The 17,974-nt window shown below is 41.4% G+C and overlaps 1 protein-coding gene, 1 long non-coding RNA gene and 1 other non-coding gene across 7 annotated transcripts; 1 reads left to right on the plus strand and 2 right to left on the minus strand.

Moving 5' to 3' along the window:
- Positions 1-2,074: 2,074 nt before the first annotated feature.
- LOC110529824 lies at positions 2,075-5,281 on the minus strand. Of its 4 annotated transcripts, none has more exons than XR_005052862.1 (4): positions 5,179-5,281; positions 2,786-3,008; positions 2,443-2,478; positions 2,075-2,346 (listed from the first exon to the last, which is right to left on the minus strand). It is a non-coding gene; the product is annotated as an uncharacterized LOC110529824 (long non-coding RNA). The 4 variants fall into 4 exon arrangements; XR_005052860.1 differs by lacking the exon at positions 5,179-5,281 and adding an exon at positions 3,676-3,802; XR_005052861.1 differs by lacking the exon at positions 5,179-5,281 and adding an exon at positions 3,545-3,678.
- Positions 3,138-3,424, minus strand: LOC118965663. The gene has a single exon (XR_005053041.1).
- On the plus strand, positions 3,990-16,292 carry LOC110529823 (glutaredoxin-related protein 5, mitochondrial). Of its 2 annotated transcripts, XR_005052859.1 has the most exons (3): positions 3,990-4,460; positions 13,703-14,124; positions 14,191-16,292. XR_005052859.1 is itself a non-coding variant. In XM_021612381.2 (2 exons), exons 1-2 carry the CDS (start codon positions 4,151-4,153, stop codon positions 13,873-13,875), a joined length of 483 nt encoding a protein of 160 aa, XP_021468056.1. In that variant the 5' UTR covers positions 3,990-4,150; the 3' UTR covers positions 13,876-16,292. The 2 variants fall into 2 exon arrangements, 1 of the variants encoding a protein (XP_021468056.1); XM_021612381.2 differs by having other exon boundaries at positions 13,703-16,292.
- The last annotated feature ends 1,682 nt before the right edge of the window (positions 16,293-17,974 follow it).

The following is a 17,974-nucleotide window of genomic DNA, read 5'->3' on the forward strand; positions in this document are numbered from 1 at the left end:
GCAACTTGCCACTGTCCTGTACAATTTCTTCCCTGAGATAATCATCCTCTTCACTCCACTTTTTTCTTCCTACTCTTCACTGTTTCCTTGCTCCTCCTTTCCTTCCTCCTCGCCAAAGTCACCCTCCTCCCTCAAAGCTGTATCCTCTTCTTTCCCCTCCTTCGGCACTCACCTCTTCCTCCATAACCACTCTCTCCAACCTCTGCCATCTCTCTGTCGTCCATCTATTTCCTGTTGCTCAGGGACTGTGTTTCCTGCTGTTTGTCACCAAAAGGTCTCTTCTCCACTCACTTATTCCTTGAAACATCTCCATACGCTGTGGCTCAACATTCAGCTTCACTGTCGATCACCTCTGTTACATTCAGATCTAATACCGACCAGAGGGTTTGACTCCAAGCCGCTCGCTGTCGGCTCTAACCCTGATATTACTCCATAGAGCTTCCTTGTTCAGGGCCAGAACGTAGCTATACGTGTGCGTCCTCCTCGTCTGAGACAGTGTGTAGACCCCTTTCTCTGGGAGAAGTTGTCCTCGTCCACAGAGCTCGCTGTACGTCTGCTCCTCGGCGGCCTTCTCCGTCCAGATCCACACGTCCTTGTTAGCAGAGTGTAGATTGAGATTTAACAAGTACCTTTACTCAGACCCCATGGGAATCATAGTACTCCTGATACACTGATTCCAATCTCCCCTATGGTGCTTTGAGGGCCATGTTGTGAGAGAGTCATAATGGATACTGGATTGGGCAGACAAAATGTGTTCAGCAAGGGGAGAGGGGGTTATCTGGGTCTCCACTACAGGGCTGGAGGTCCTCCTCGTCCATGGCTGTTGCTCCCTGGTCCTCTCCCAAACCAGAGACAGAATCCAGGTCTGGGTCAGGGACAGTGCTCTCTGGTGTTGGTTAGTATTGTCTCTGAACCGGATTACGCTCATGTCAAAGTCAGATGCACTGTCCTATTGGAAAACAAATATAATACTTGAAAGAAGCCCTTATTGTTGTATTTTATTAAGAGCCACTGTCTTGTCAAAGGCTTGTAAAGAATATTGCCCTATACATGTAAATGATTGGTAAAGCAACATTTGAAAGAATAGCGTAGTGTGGAACAATTACACATTCATCCAGTCCAGGGTAGTGTTCTAGGAACTGGGACACAGGTTATGGACTGCTCATCTGGAGTACTGTGTGTGACATCTATTAGCAAAAATAAACAAGATATTACAAAGCAGAGACCTGTGTCTACTGATGATACACAGTACATCGCTGTGCAGCAAAAGCCACTGGGCTCATCTAGATGCTTGGTTTCCACTGTGTATTAACAAGAAGGGAGTTCACTTTGTAGGGTGTCAGGCTCCAGTAGTGGTGGGATCCCCCAGGCTATGCTAAGGCTTCCTCTACATTCTCCCTGGGCTCTCTGGACAGTGTCACTCATGTCCACTAGGCCCGGATCTATCGACATAACCAGAGCCAGGAAGGACAGGCCACTGCACCACCAATATTAGACCACCAACACAGTAGGGCTGATGGATCCTTACCAGTTCCTCCAGTAAAGCCACGAGGACCCTGCCACCCTGTCTGTCTGTGAACAGGTCCATCTCCAAATAAAGGGCACAATGGGAGAAAAAAAAAATGTTGATCCACGTGATACTTTTTTCCGCTACAGTGGTCCTGAGTGACACACTACTCAGCTCATCAATGTCAAATATAAAATGTCAGGACGACAACTGAAGTGGACTAGACAGTTGGTTAGCGTAGTTTCAGAGGGTGTGCCTCAACTCTAACCCTGTCCAAGTGCATATTTAGCTGCCTGGTGAAAGTCTTCCGGATAGCTTCCCTCTCACCTGAGAGACGTTTGATGATGTGCCATTCTGTTATTGTCACAGACACTGCAGAGAAAGTTCACACTGAAATAAAAACGTGCAATGTTTTCATATGGGCTGTTTTGAACACTACCGTGCCGTAAAGGGGGCAGAGAGTAGGAAAGGACAGGCAAGATCCACAGGTGATGGTGCAATGCACAATAAATATGAAATAAGGTCAAATGTGAATGCATATCCATAACAGTCTATTAAAATACAATCTTTTTTTTTTTTTGATTTTATTGAATGCGATTGTCTCCCTTCAACATTGATTAAAAAAAAAGATCAGATAGATTTCATCAAGCCAAGGAGTGATAGGAAACAGAATGTTTGAGGAAAAAGATTTGGGTATCAACAATGAAAGGTCTATTAAAATATTCAAATTAGCTTGAAGCACATTCAGTTGGCGACCACTTATTTCTCAAATAGATTCTTCGGTTTCAAAGAGATTTGCATTCGTCTGCCTTGCCATCAGGACGCTTAGATGTCAGACCCTAACATTTAGAATATCCACATTTTACATTGCTATTATATTTGTTCAGGCTGTAACAATGTCTAATAAGCTGTTTGATGAGAATGTGTCCACATACCTTTGGTCATGCATTCAAACTTGTAGTAGACTATATCTATACAAGAAAAAAAATGGAGTTTATATGCAGATATATAGACCATGCCTCTTGTTTGTTGAAAATCTCAAACTTATATTAATCAGAAACACAATGCAGAAGGCTCAAGGGAAATTAGCAAACGTCAATCTGAACCGTTCTGATCTGGATTAACAGCTGAGGAACATAAAACTACAGTATGTGGCTGCACAGATTTTGCATAAATATAATTACACTTGACAATTTCAGAAGCCCTCAGAAAATGCACGCAAAAAAGTAACCTGAAGTCAATTCTGAAGGTAACTATTGAAAAAAGTTCTACACGTACAGACATACTCTGGTAGCAGCTTCAGAGGGTGGTGTGCGTCTTCATCCAGATTACAGAAGTAGGTGAAAAACGTTTCCATAGATGTGTTTGAACTTGTGGAGATGTTCTCTGTTGACTGGGTAGGAGAAACAGACTTCCACAGTCCAGCTGTACTCTGATCCTCATACTTCACTGTGAGGGATCCCTAAAGGACAGGAGAGACCACTCTGACACCCACCATGATCTACACAGAGAGAGAGAGAGCGCAGGGGTTATAAAAAGTATGACAAAGGTAATTGAATAACAAATCTGGGTCAGCAAACAGCTGGTGAGGGCCAGAGACTGGATCCCAACTTTACAGATACTAGTAATAGAATGTGGCAACTCGACAGTGCATGACAGGAAAATCTTCCCCTTGCAAACAATGTCTGGTTACCGCAAATTGCTTTTTCTTCCTGCTTCAAGAAAGGTGACGGTACATGTGGTTCCGTCACCGCCGTGGAAAGCAGGGTTCTCCGTAGAGAATCTGTCCAAGGAACATCGCACGTGAAACTCCTGAACCTCCAGAAGTCACGCCTTAGCTTCCTTATTTTAATTTATGCAACCTTGTTTCGCCACAAGCAATTGTCCTTGCAAGAGTATGTCACAAGGTTGCAAATGACTGTGCATCTTTAGCATGTTACACGACCAGCAAGACAGGCCCTGGGGTGTAAGTATTAGTCTAAACTAATATTCAGGTCCCCCCCAGAATCGGCGTAATGAATACGCCCCAATACTTACCTATAGCTAGCTACCAACATACTCACAAACAAACCCCAAACTTTCTCATAAACTTGTGTTGTGAAAATATATAAAGCCCCGTTTTCATAGCAATACAACTAGTATAGAGCTCCTCATAAAATTTTACAAACCCGTGTTGAATGAATGTATGCATGCATGCATGCATGCATGGCTCCTCTTTTCATTCTTCGTTTAAATTGTTCTCCTTTACCGGAAGCGGAAGCCCCTAATGACGTCGCATAACCGGAAGCTTATTTTCACATATTACGTTAAAACGTTTAAGAATTACAAATTGTTAGACGATTCTGTTTAAAAATGATCTAAGTAATAAGTATTATTAAATAAATTGTTTTCTTAAGTTATTTCTTTACCCACACTTGTGTAACGACTGTTATTTCCGTTTACGTGAACCAATGGCAAACGTGTCGGAATTTATGCTGTCCAATCAACGCTCAGATGTAGTTGCTTCCATCTTGGCACATTGAGGTGGATGTTTGCGCCTGAACTGAACTAAAAAACCTATAGAGTTTGTACTGTCTTTGGCTAAACTGTGTTGCTGTCTGTCTATAATTCAACACAATATTTTGCTAAAGTCTAACGAAAACCATGAACAACCTAATTCGGTCAACTGTTCGCTGTTTTCGGCTGAGTTCGTCGGTTTATCTACCGAGGCAAGTTGATGGACAAAATGTGTCGTTGCCAACATTGAAGTCTTCGGCCCGGCTCATGTGTTCGGCGCCCTTACAGAAAGATCTTGGCGATATGGTGAAAAAAGACAAGGTGGTGGTGTTTATGAAAGGGACGCCTGCCCAGCCGATGTGTGGCTTCAGTAATGCCGTGGTTCAGATCTTGAGGATGCATGGTGTGAATGAATATGCTGCATATAACGTGTTGGATGACCAGGATCTCAGACAAGGTCAGTACAGCTAGCTACCGTTACAGCTATAACGTAAGCTATAGCTACTGTCACTTTTTACTTCCTATCCTACAGTACTAGCCTACTTGTTTTTTTGTGTTTTTTATCTCGCCTGATATATTTGAACTTCTTAATAGAAATGGTTTCAGTAAAATGACTAATCTATAGATGTGTATGCTACATCACCTTGTCCAAAAGTAGTTGTGCGCCTTTTAAAATGCTATAGTAGGTTCACACAGTTTTATCTGTGTTCTACAGCAGGACAAAGAGGGCGCGGTTCATGTCAACGTTAAGACGACTCATGCACTGACATTTTATTAGGCTTTTTGTAGCAATTTCAGTGACTAGGATAGTATTCTTCATGTTTACCATGGCTGTTGCTATTCAATGGGTCTAGGAGAGACATTGTGTAGCAGCCTGAACATAGGGAAATGCCTACTTCCAACATGAGTGTGTCAGTTGTGGTAGATTCATCTTGCAACACCGGCCACACTGCTGAAATTGGGACATAAACCTAAAGATGGTGCCGTACTGGAGAGTAGCTGTTTTGCGAGCTCCGACCCAACTTTGCTAATTTGTGATTATTTAGCTATTTATTGATACTTTATTTTCACGCAATGTATCCGCTATCATTTCTTAGAACCGACAATAACTTTTGAACATCAGATCGGCAGTTACTTAACTCAATTCAGACTTCGACTCTTTCTGTAATTCCTACCCAATTTTCGGAGTATCCAGGAGGAAACGCAGGCGTTAGAGGCAAGAGAGGAGGAGTCCCTTCGAGGTTAAGGTAAAACCGGCCACCTCCTCCCTCCATTTTATTGGCCAATCACGTGATAATAACATGGATGACCTCTGATCGCGGATTAGCCACCAACAGGACTCTTGTAACTGCAATATTCTCTGCTTTTCTGAAACAAGATAAACCCCGTGGGGAGGAGTTTGCGCTCGAGTCAACACACCATTTGTTGTAATTGAAACGGCAATGTAAGTCTTGACCCATTGTTCACCCATCTTGGTATGCCTGATGGTCAAATGCCGACCCTTCTACCTACTAAGGGAGTTTTCAGCTGTTATCATTACTGTTGTTTACATTCCACCTCGGGGCATGACAAATGACAAGCTGGCAAGCTGGCACTTAACAAACTGTACAAGGTTATAAATAATTAGGAAAGCTTGCACCCGGAGGTTAACTTCTTCTTTGAAGTTTTATGGCAGACTACACCTATTGGTGTTTTGCCACCACCTACTGTATGGGATATTGAAACCATCCCACTCCTTCAGTCACATTCAAATCACATCCTTACACCAGCTGCCTGTGAGGACCGAGCATTCATCGACAGGATTCCTTGTAATGCCTCTGCAGCAAAGTCCCTGAGTCCCAAAAAACGCTCAGCCGCACTCACAATGATGTCTATTTTCTCTGTTTCCCCCTCTGTTTGCGCTGTGCAGTTGATAACCAAAGTAATAAATGCAAACAAAGTCCACCGTAACATGCAACATGTCAGGAACCATCTTGTCTCTATTCTTACTACCATTACTTCTTCAACTTCATGCCTTTCTTCTACTCTTCTCAATGCCTCCGGATAGGAGACATTCTGGACAGACCTTATTCTTGCCACTTCTATCTCCTTCACCCTAACAGGACACTTCAGAAATGCAGGTGCATGTTCACCACCACAATTGCAGCATTTAGGCTCAGCTGTCATATAATATTCCTCCTGTCTACATACACATGACCAAATCATTTACATTTGTCATTGTATTGGTTTGGGCACGAAGGCACTCACAGGGAATCTCATATAACCCAAATACACATAAGGGAGAAACAATGGAATGGATGAAGTGGGCTTCCTCACTCCGTCTACCATGTTGGTCATTCATTGTGCACCAACAACTTGATCACACTCTTCACGTACAGTGCCTTGCGAAAGTATTCGGCCCCCTTGAACTTTGCGACCTTTTGCCACATTTAAGGCTTCAAACATAAAGATAAAACTGTATTTTTTTGTGAAGAATCAACAACAAGTGGGACACAATCATGAAGTGGAACGACATTTATTGGATATTTCAAACTTTTTTAACAAATCAAAAACTGAAAAATTGGGTGTGCAAAATTATTCAGCCCCCTTAAGTTAATACTTTGTAGCGCCACCTTTTGCTGCGATTACAGCTGTAAGTCGCTTGGGGTATGTCTCTATCAGTTTTGCACAACGAGAGACTGACATTTTTTCCCATTCCTCCTTGCAAAACAGCTCGAGCTCAGTGAGGTTGGATGGAGAGCATTTGTGAACAGCAGTTTTCAGTTCTTTCCACAGATTCTCGATTGGATTCAGGTCTGGACTTTGACTTGGCCATTCTAACACCTGGATATGTTTATTTTTGAACCATTCCATTGTAGATTTTGCTTTATGTTTTGGATCATTGTCTTGTTGGAAGACAAATCTCCGTCCCAGTCTCAGGTCTTTTGCAGACTCCATCAGGTTTTCTTCCAGAATGGTCCTGTATTTGGCTCCATCCATCTTCCCATCAATTTTAACCATCTTCCCTGTCCCTGCTGAAGAAAAGCAGGCCCAAACCATGATGCTGCCACCACCTTGTTTGACAGTGGGGATGGTGTGTTCAGGGTGATGAGCTGTGTTGCTTTTACACCAAACATAACGTTTTGCATTGTTGCCAAAAAGTTCAATTTTGGTTTCATCTGACCAGAGCACCTTCTTCCACATGTTTGGTGTGTCTCCCAGGTGGCTTGTGGCAAACTTTAAACAACACTTTTTATGGATATCTTTAAGAAATGGCTTTCTTCTTGCCACTCTTCCATAAAGGCCAGATTTGTGCAATATACGACTGATTGTTGTCCTATGGACAGAGTCTCCCACCTCAGCTGTAGATCTCTGCAGTTCATCCAGAGTGATCATGGGCCTCTTGGCTGCCTCTCTGATCAGTCTTCTGAGCTGAAAGTTTAGAGGGACGGCCAGGTCTTGGTAGATTTGCAGTGGTCTGATACTCCTTCCATTTCAATATTATCACTTGCACAGTGCTCCTTGGGATGTTTAAAGCTTGGGAAATCTTTTTGTATCCAAATCCGGCTTTAAACTTCTTCACAACAGTATCTCGGACCTGCCTGGTGTGTTCCTTGTTCTTCATGATGCTCTCTGCGCTTTTAACGGACCTCTGAGACTATCACAGTGCAGGTGCATTTATACGGAGACTTGATTACACACAGGTGGATTGTATTTATCATCATTAGTCATTTAGGTCAACATTGGATCATTCAGAGATCCTCACTGAACTTCTGGAGAGAGTTTGCTGCACTGAAAGTAAAGGGGCTGAATAATTTTGCACGCCCAATTTTTCAGTTTATGATTTGTTAAAAAAGTTTGAAATATCCAATAAATGTCGTTCCACTTCATGATTGTGTCCCACTTGTTGTTGATTCTTCACAAAAAAATACAGTTTTATATCTTTATGTTTGAAGCCTGAAATGTGGCAAAAGGTCGCAAAGTTCAAGGGGGCCGAATACTTTCGCAAGGCACTGTATATACTTTGCATTTACTTCTAGCCCCACCCCAGACAAAACACCTTTAATAGGCGCCCTGATTCGAAGAGCCACACAGGATACATTCCAATCCGACATCTTCTTGATGCACAAAACGCGCTCCTTCTGTTTCATAGAAATGCAAAAAAAATAAGCCCTCTTCTTGTTATTCTCATCGACGCCACCTTATCCAACACACCTACGGTTTTAATAGTGACTTCAAATGGATCTCCCAGGTAACAATATCGATTTTTAAAAAACTTATTCCAACCAAAAAGACTTAACTAGGTTTGGATTTACTAGTTTCCACTAGAGGTCGACCGATTATGATTTTTCAACGCCGATACAGATTATTGGAGGACCAAAAAAGCCGATACTGATTAATGAAGACAATTTTTGATTTGTTTTTATTTGTAATAATGATAATTACTACAATACTGAATGAACACTTATTTTAACTTAGTATAATACATCAATAAAACTAATTTAGCCTCAGGCAAATAATGAAACGTTCAATTTTGTTTAAATAATGCAAAAACAAAGTGTTGGAGAAGAAAGTAAAAGTGCAATATATGCTATGTAAGAAAGCTAACGTTTCAGTTCCTTGCTCAGAATATGAGAACAAATGAAAGCTGGTGGTTCCTTTTAACATGAGTCTTAAATATTCCCAGGTAAGAAGTTTTAGGTTGTAGTTATTATAGGAATTATAGGACTGTTTCCCCCTATACCATTTGTATTTCATTAACTTTTGACTATTGGATGTTCTTATAGGCACTTTAGTATTGCAAGTGTAACAGTATAGCTTCCGTCCCTCTCCTCGCTCCTCCCTGGGCTCGAACCAGCAACACAACGACAACAGCCACCATCGAAGCAGAGCAAGGGGAACAACTACTAGAAGGCGCAGAGCGAGTGATGTTAGCGCGCGCTAACTAGCCATTTCACTTCGGTTACACCAGCCTCATCTCGGGAGTTGATAGGCTTGAAGTCATAAACAGCGCAATGCTTGACGCACAACGAAGAGCTGCTGGCAAAATGCACGAAAGTGTTGTTTGAATGACCACCGCTCAGTCAGATACTTAGATACTTGTGTGCTTGTATGCTCAGACAGATTATATGAAACGCAGGACACGCTAGATAATATCTAGTAATATCATCAATCATGTGTAGTTAACTAGTGGTTATGATTGATTGTTTTTTATAAGATAAGTTTAATGCAAGCTAGCAACTTACCTTGGCTTACTGCATTCGGGTAACAGGCAGTCTCCTTGTGGAGTGTAACGAGAGAGATGCAGGTCGTTATTGCGTTGGACCAGTTTATTGTAAGGTTGCAATAATGGATCCACCAAGCTGACAAGGTGAAAATCTGTCGTTCTGCCCCTGAACAAGGCAGTTAACCCACCGTTCCTAGGCAGTCATTGAAAATAAGAATGTATTCTTAACTGACTTGCCTAATTAAATAAAGGTATAAAAAAAACTTGGCGCCCAAAAAATCGTCCATTCCGATTAATCGGTCGACCTCTAGTTTCCACTATCATCTCCTTTTGCATTCACCAGTGTAATCCAATTCTTCTCACTGTCATCTATGCTCGACACGTCATCTAATTCAAACAGAACATCCGCTTCCGCCAGGCTGCCTTCCTTGTTGCTAGTAATTTATTTCTGCGTCATTAAGACGCTTGATTCCCTATTTCCATTAACAGGTCCCCTTCGCCAATAGGGGCGACAAAGTCCACTGTTACTCTACCCACAAGCAAGCATACAAGGTCCTCCATATCGGCAAATCAGATCATGACTCCGTACTCCTGCTTCCTTTTTTACAAGTATACCCTCAAACAGGAAGTACCCGTGATTCGCTTTGTTGAGAAATGGTAATCAGAATTAGACATTATGCTAGTGCTGATTGGAATATGTTCAGAGACTCTGCCGATAACATCGACGAACTAACCACCTCGTCCCTGGCTTTGTTAGGAAATGCATCAGCGACGTCCCCACAGTGAAGGTTCGCTGCTTCCCCAATCAAAAGCCCTGGATTAACACCGGTTGTCACTAAGATAAAGGACAGGGCTACCACACACAGGACTATCGCAGATAACAACTCTGAGGCTACGGCTGAGGACCGGAACAAATACAAGGCGTCCCGCTATGACCTCCGCAGTCATCAAACAAGTAAAAGGACCATCTAGGAATAAAGGCTCTGACACCTGACGCATGTGGCAGGTCTACAGTCTATTACGGATTACAAAGAAAGACCCAGCTGTGATCTGCCCAGCGATACCGCTACCAGACGAACTGAATGCATTTTATTCATGCTTCGACAATCACACCGTGATGTGCGTGAAGGCCACCACCAACCTAGAGGCTGATCTCACTCTGAGGCCGTCGTGAGTAAGGTCTTAAATCATGTCAATGTAACAGTACTCTTCTTGCGTTGTGTACAATCAATTATCGACACGAACTCCAACTTGTAGCACCAGTCATGGAGATTTATTCTGATAGAAACAGCACAAAATTGCACGTCGTGCAATGCACGGCTCACCATCCAACTCTGCACCTACGCACGCTGGTTTGGTGCATGTTCACTGGGGATGTAGTTACCAAAATAATACAATTACAATATAATATCTTTAACAATGTACTTGATAGGAACAGCACAAAATGCATGGCTCACCATCCAACTCTGCACTCACGCACTGTACAAAATATATGAACCCCCCCACCAGACACAGTAAGTTGCTAGCTAGTATTAGCGGGAATTCTTTACAACAAAATGCACAACAAATATTCTCCAAAAAACGCTGCATCTTATGTGTGATGTTCGAATAATATTTACAAAAAAATTGATATAAGTTGTACATTGAAATCATCACTTGGGAGTATAAAAATCACTTTTGACGTACAGTGCTTTGCAACCAACAACTTACCGCTGATTTGGTGCTTGTTCACTGGGACGATTCTAACTGAAACATCCTCCCTCGTAAGCAAGCTACACAAACCAGCCAATAAGATGCCATGTTGAGTAGGTGAAGGCAAGACAAAACTAAAAATCAAAAACCCATTGGCTAAACAATAAAGTGGCAAGGGGAATCACCAATATAACCCTGTTACATCAACACTCAAGGCCGCGGGGCTGGACGGTAATTCCAGGGTGCGTTCTCAGAGCATGTGCAGAATAGCTGGCAGGCATATTTACGGTCATTTTCAACCTCTCTTTATCTCTGTAATCCCCACGTCTTAAACTGACCACAATCATTCCTGTTCCCAAGAACACTAAGGCTTCATGCCACAATGACTACCACCCTGTAGCACGGACATCTGTAATCATGAAGTACTTTAAAAGGCTGATTATGGCACACATCAACCACAACCTCTCCCTCAACGTCAGTAAGACCAAGGAGTCCACACACGTGCACAGTCGTGAATAAGGCATGAAAGGTTTGGAATGGGCCCTCAAATCCTCAAAGGATGGGAATGGGCCCTACAAAGGGTGGTGTGGACAGCCCAGGACATCACTGGGGCCAAGCCCCCTGCCATCTAGGACCGCTAAATCAGGCGGTGTGAAAGGAATGCCCGGCAAATCGTTAGGCTCCAGCCACCCAATAGACAATTCTCTCTGCTTCCGCACAGCAAGAGGTACCGGTGCATCAAGTCTGACATCAACTGGCTCCTGAACAGCTTCTATCCCCAAGTCACAAGACTGCTGAATAGCTATTAAAATGGCTACACAGACTATCAGTTGACACTTTTTTGCACTGTCTCTATGCATACTCACAGAACTCTACACACTCGCGCACACTGACACAACGACACACACTCCATTTGCTCAAACACAACATGCACACACATTTATACTGACTCTACACACGCTCACACACACTCACATACATACAATCATCATATAAGCGGCTGCTACTCTGTTTCTCATATCCTGATGCCTAGTCACCTTACCCCTATAAATATCTATCTCTATTGCTCCAGTATCCCTGCACATTGTAAATGCTGTTTTACAACTGTATATAGCTTGCTTGGTTCTTTCTTGTGTTCTTATTTTTATTTCTCATGTGTTCTTGTTCTACCTTTTTTTTAATGTTATTTTTAGTATTATTGATTACAGCATTGTTGGGTTTAGAAAGAAAGGCATTTTGGTGTACTTGTGCATGTGACATTTAAAACGTTAAAATAGAGGTCGACCGATTCTGATTTTTCAGAGCCGATACTGATTAATTGCCCGAATTTTATAATTGTTTTGTATATATGTATTTGTAATAATGACAATTACAGCAATACTGAATGAACACTTTTATTTGAACTTAATATAATACATCAATAAAAATCGATTTAGTCTCAAATAAATAATGAAGCATGTTCAATTTGATTTAAATATTGCAAAAACACAGTGTTGGAGAAGAAAGTAGAAGTGCCTAATGTTCCATGTAAAAAAACTAACATTTAAGTTCCTTGCTCATAACAAGAGAACATATGAAAGCTGGTGGTTCCTTTTAACATGAGTCTTCCATATTCCCAGTTAAGAGGTTTTGGGTTGTAGGAATTATAGGACTATTTCTCTCTATACCATTTGTATTAAATATACCTTTGACTATTGAATGTTCTAATAGGTACTATAGTATTGCCAGCCTAATCTCGGGAGTTGATAGTCATAAACAGCGCTGTGCTTTAAGCATTGCGAAGAGCTGCTGGCAAACGCAGGAAAGTGCTGTTTGAATGAATGCTTACGAGCCTGCTGCTGCCTACCACCACTCAGTCAGACTGCTCTATCAAATATCTAATCAGAGACTTAATTATAATATAATAAACACACATAAATATATGAGCCTTAGTTTCCAGATTTGACCATATTAATGACCTATCATTTCGAAAACAAAACATTTATTCTTTCAGTGAAATACGGAACCGTTCCGTATTTTATCGAACAGGTGGCATCCTAAATATTGCTGTTACATTGCACAACTTTCAATGTTATGTCATAATTATGTTAAGTTCTGGCAAATTCAGGTCTTTGTTAGGAAGAAATAGTCTTCACATAGTTCGCAACGAGCCAGGCGGCCCAAACTGCTGCATGTACCCGGACACTGCTTGCACAGAACGCAAGAGAAGTACCACAATTTCCCTAGATAATATTGCCTGCTAACATGAATTTATTTTAACTAAATATGCAGGTTTGAAAGAATATACTAGATTTTAAGAAAGGCATTGATGTTTATGGTTAGGTACATTGGTCCAACGACGGTGCTTTTTTCGCGAATGCGCGTGTTAAATCATCACCAGTTTGGCGAAGTAGGCTGTAATTCGATGATAAATTAACAGGCACCGCATTGATTATTGCAACGCAGGACAAGCTAGTTAAACTAGTAATATCATCAACCATGTGTAGTTAACTTGTGATTTTGTGAAGATTGATTGTTTTTAATAAGATAAGTTTAATGCTAGCTAGCAACTTGCCTTGGCTCCTTGCTGCATTCGCGTAACAGGTGGTCAGCCTGCCACGCAGTCTCCTCGTGGAGTGCAATGTAATCGGCCATAATCAGCGTCCAAAAATCCCGATTTGTTATGAAAACTTGAAAATCGGCCCTAATTAATAGGCCATGCCGATTAATCAGTCGACCTCTACTTTAAACATAATGGAAGTGTTGGATGGATATTGGTAATAGTTACACATGTGAACTCTAATTACGTGTCTCTCTTACAGGAGTGAAGGACTTCTCCAACTGGCCCACAATCCCACAGATCTTCTTAAATGGCGAGTTTGTGGGCGGCTGTGACATCTTCCTACAGATGCACCAGAACGGAGACCTGGTAGAGGAGCTCCAGAAGCTGGGGATCCGCTCTGCACTGGTGGACGCCGAAAAGGAATCCAAGTAGACAAACCCGTCAGTCGATGTCCAGTCCAGAGAAAGCTAGAGGTGGACTGTATTGTCCAGTCTCTGGTTGACTTTTAGGCCCGTTAACCCTGCACTTGTGTAGATCTGAGAAAATTGGTTAGATATACTTGTAAGCCATATAGGGGACGCTCCACCTTGTAAGCCACATTGTGAAAGTTCTCCAAAGACATTGGCAAGGTAGAGCTATTCGAATGTTGTTACATACATTTTAGTCATTTAGCAGACACTCTTATCCACAGCGACTTACAGGAGAAGTATTTAGAGTGAAGAGCCTTGCTCAAGGACACAGACAGATTTTTTCACCAAGTTGAGTCAGGGATTCAAACAAGCAACCTTTCGGTTTCTGGCCCAACGCTCTTAAACACTAAGCAACATGTCCAGTAATTTCAGATCTACACAAGAGCCTAGGGGGATAGGGGCTAAGGGTTGATTTGGGATTGGGCATTTGAAGTGGTGGCTGAGCCCCAGTGTCCCTTCCACAAGCCCTATAAGAAGGTGTGTGTGATACTATAGAACCTGCTGAAGAACAAACTGCCCTCAGGTGACTAGGATATGAGATGTCAAACCAACACCCATATGATACCTCCAAAACCCACTGCCTGTACAGTGCCTTCAGAAAGTATCCACACCCCTCGACTTTTTTCTACATTTAGTTGTTACCGACTGAATTTAAAATGGATTAAATTAAGATTTTGTATCACTGGATTACACACAATACACCATAATGTCAAAGTGGAATTATGTTTTTAGACATTTTTACAAAATAATTCAAAATGAAAAGCTGAAATGTATTCAACCCCTTCATGGTAAGCCTAAATACATTCAGGAGTAAAACATTTATTCGGTTGCATTGACTCACTGTGTGTAACAATGGTGTTTAACATGATCTTTGAATGACGACCTCATCTCTGTACTTCTAACACACAATTATCTGTAAGGTCCCTCAGTCGAGCAGTGAATTTCAAACACAGATTCAACCACAATGGCCAGGGAGGTTTTCCAATGCCCTGCAAAGAATGGTACCTATGATGGGTAAAAAAAATGTTAACACAGACATTGAATATTCCTTTGAGCATGGTGAAGTTATTAATTACATGTTGGATGGTATATCGATACTCCCAGTCACTACAAAGATACAGGGTCCTTCCTAACTCAGCTACTGAGGATGGATCAACAACATTGTCTTTACTCCACAATACTAGCCTAAATGCCATGGTGAAAAGGGGAAGCCTGTACCGAATACAAATATTCCAAAACATGCATCCTGTTTGCAATAAGGCACTAAAGTAAAACTTCAATAACTGGTCAGGAAATATCCTGAATACAAAATGTTATGTTTCGGGCAAGCACAACAAATCACTGAGTACCACTCTTCATATTTTCAAGCATGGTGGTCTCTGCATCATGTTATGGGTATGCTTGTCATCGTCAAGGACGAGGGAGTTTTAAGGTAAAAAATAAACAGTAGAGCTAAACACATGCAAAATTTGAGAGTAAAATCTGGTTTAGTCTGCTTTCCAACAGACACTGGGAGGCAAATTCATCTTTCAGCAGGACAGTACCCTAAAACACGAGGCCAAATATACACTGGATTTGCTTACCAAGACCACATTGAATGATCCTGTATGGCCTATTTACAGTTTTGACTTAAATAGGCTTCAAAATCTATGGCAAGACTTGAACATGGCTGTCTAGTAATGATCAACAACCAACTTGACAGAGCTGGAAGAATTTTTAAAAGATTAATGTGCCATTATTGACCAATCCAGGTGTGCAAAGATGATACTAAGACGTATTGACTCTGGTGTGAATACTTGTGTAAATGAGATTTCTGCATTTCATATTCAATACATTTTCTAAAAACATGTTTTCACTTTGTCATTATGGGGTATTGTGTGTAGATGGTTAAAGGGGAAAAAACTAAAATCCATTTTGAATTCGGGCTGTAACAAAATTTGGAATAAGTCGAGAGGTATGAATACTTTCTGAAGGCACTGTATATGTTAAGTTTTCAAATATAGTATCTCACGCTTATTTTCACTGAAGCATTTGTAGGTCCGCTCAAACGCAATAATCCACTTCCTCTTTTCTTTCTTCCTCAAGATGTTCACTTACCGGTATTTAATTAGAGAAGGGAAAAGTAATGTGATGGGTACCTTGCTTTTTGTCTTGTCTAATTTGTCAACTCAGTAGTCATGTCAAGGAAGGAATGAAGTACGGGAGGTTACACTTTTTAATGTATTCAAAACAGGGCCCTACTTCATGACAATCAATACATTTTCACCTGCTGCTTACATACATGTATTATCTAATGCTCATGTAGTACACTGTATATTTAATATATTTTACATTTAAAGGATATATGTATTTGATCAATTAAATATTTTACAACACAAATGGCAGTGTCCTGGAAATTCTTATTTGGATTATGTTGCACTCTCAGGTGCTTTTCAGGATATGGGTAAAGTATTTTGAAGTTGGTTTACATGTCTACTGCTCTTGAAACAATTGCTTAACATTTTGTTGCCAGAGGCGCTGGTTGTTGCTTTAGGGATCTCTGTGCCCTGCCTGTAACATGATCTAGCCTAAGGGAAATACTTGAGACGATATGGCCTATACCTCCACCTGCTCTCTCAGTATACAGTTGAAGTCGGAAGTTTACATACACTTAGGTTGGAGTCATTAAAACTCGTTTTTCAACCACTCCACAAATTTCTTTATCAACAAACTATAGTTTTGGAAAGTCGGTTAGGACATCTACTTTGTGCATGACAAGTCATTTTTCCAACACTTCTTTAGACAGATTATTTCACTTATAATTCACTGTATCACAATTCCAGTGGGTCAGAAGTTTACATACACTAAGTTGACTGTGCCTTTAAACAGCTTGGAAAATTCCAGAAGATTATGTAATGGCTTTAGAAGCTTCTGATAGGTAAATTGACATAATTTGAGTCAATTGGAGGTTTACCTGTGGATGTATTTCAAGACCTACCTTCAAACTCAGTGTCTGCTTGACATCATGGGAAAATCAAAAGAAATCAGCCAAGACCTCAGCAAAAATTTTGTTCACCTCCAGAAGGCTGGTTCATCCTTGAGAGCAATTTTCAAATGCCTGAAGGTACCACGTTCATCTGTACAAACAATAGTACGCAAGTATTAACACCATAGGAAAACGCAGCCGTCATACCGCTCAGGCAGGAGACGCGTTCTGTCTCCTAGAGATGAACATACTTTGGCGCAAAAAGTGCAAATCAATCCCAGAACAACAGCAAAGGACCTTGTGAAGATGCTGGAGAAAACAGGTACAAAAGTATCTATATCCACAGTAAAACTAATCCTATATTGACATAACCTGAAAGGCCGCTCAGCAACGAAGAAGCCGCTGCTTCAAAACCGCCATTTAAAAAAGCCAGAGTATGATTTGTAACTGCACATGGGGACAAAGATCATACTTTTTGGAGAAATGTCCTCTGGTCTGATGAAACAAAAATATAACTGTTTGGCCATAATCACCATCATTATGTTTGGAGGAAAAAGGGGGAGGCTTGCAAGCAGAAGAACACCATCCCAACCGTGAAGCACAGGGGTGGCAGCATCATGTTGTGGGAGTGCTTTGCTGCAGGAGGGACTGGTGCACTTCACAAAATAGATGGCATCATGAGGAGGGACAATTATGTGGATATATTGAAGTAACATCTCAAGACATCAGTCAGGAAGTTAAAGCTTGGTTGCAAATGGGTCTTCCAAATGGACCCCAAGCATACTTCCAAAGTTGTAGCAAAATGGCTTATGGACAACAAAGTCAAGGTATTGGAGTGGCCATCACAAAACCTCAATCCCATAGAAAATGTGTGTGCAAAATTGAAAAAACTTTGCGAGCAAGGAGGCCTACAAACCTGACCCAGTTACAACAGCTCTGTCAGGAGGATTGGCCAAAATTCACCCAACTTATTGTGGGAAGCTTGTGGAAGGCTACCTGAAATGTTTGACCCAAATTAAACAATTTAAAGGCAATGCTACCAAATACTAATTGAGTATATTTAAACTTCTGACCCACTGGGAATGTGATGAAAGAA

This window comes from Oncorhynchus mykiss, chromosome 8 (assembly GCF_013265735.2).
Source record: "Oncorhynchus mykiss isolate Arlee chromosome 8, USDA_OmykA_1.1, whole genome shotgun sequence".
Lineage (NCBI taxonomy): Eukaryota > Metazoa > Chordata > Actinopteri > Salmoniformes > Salmonidae > Oncorhynchus > Oncorhynchus mykiss.

Coding starts and splice junctions, on each gene's coding strand:
- LOC110529823 (XM_021612381.2), top strand. CDS start 4,151: ATGAACAACCTAATTCGGTCAACTGTTCGCTGTTTTCGGCTGAGTTCG. Junction 4,461..13,702: donor TGACCAGGATCTCAGACAAG/GTCAGTACAGCT, acceptor TCTCTCTTACAG/GAGTGAAGGACTTCTCCAAC.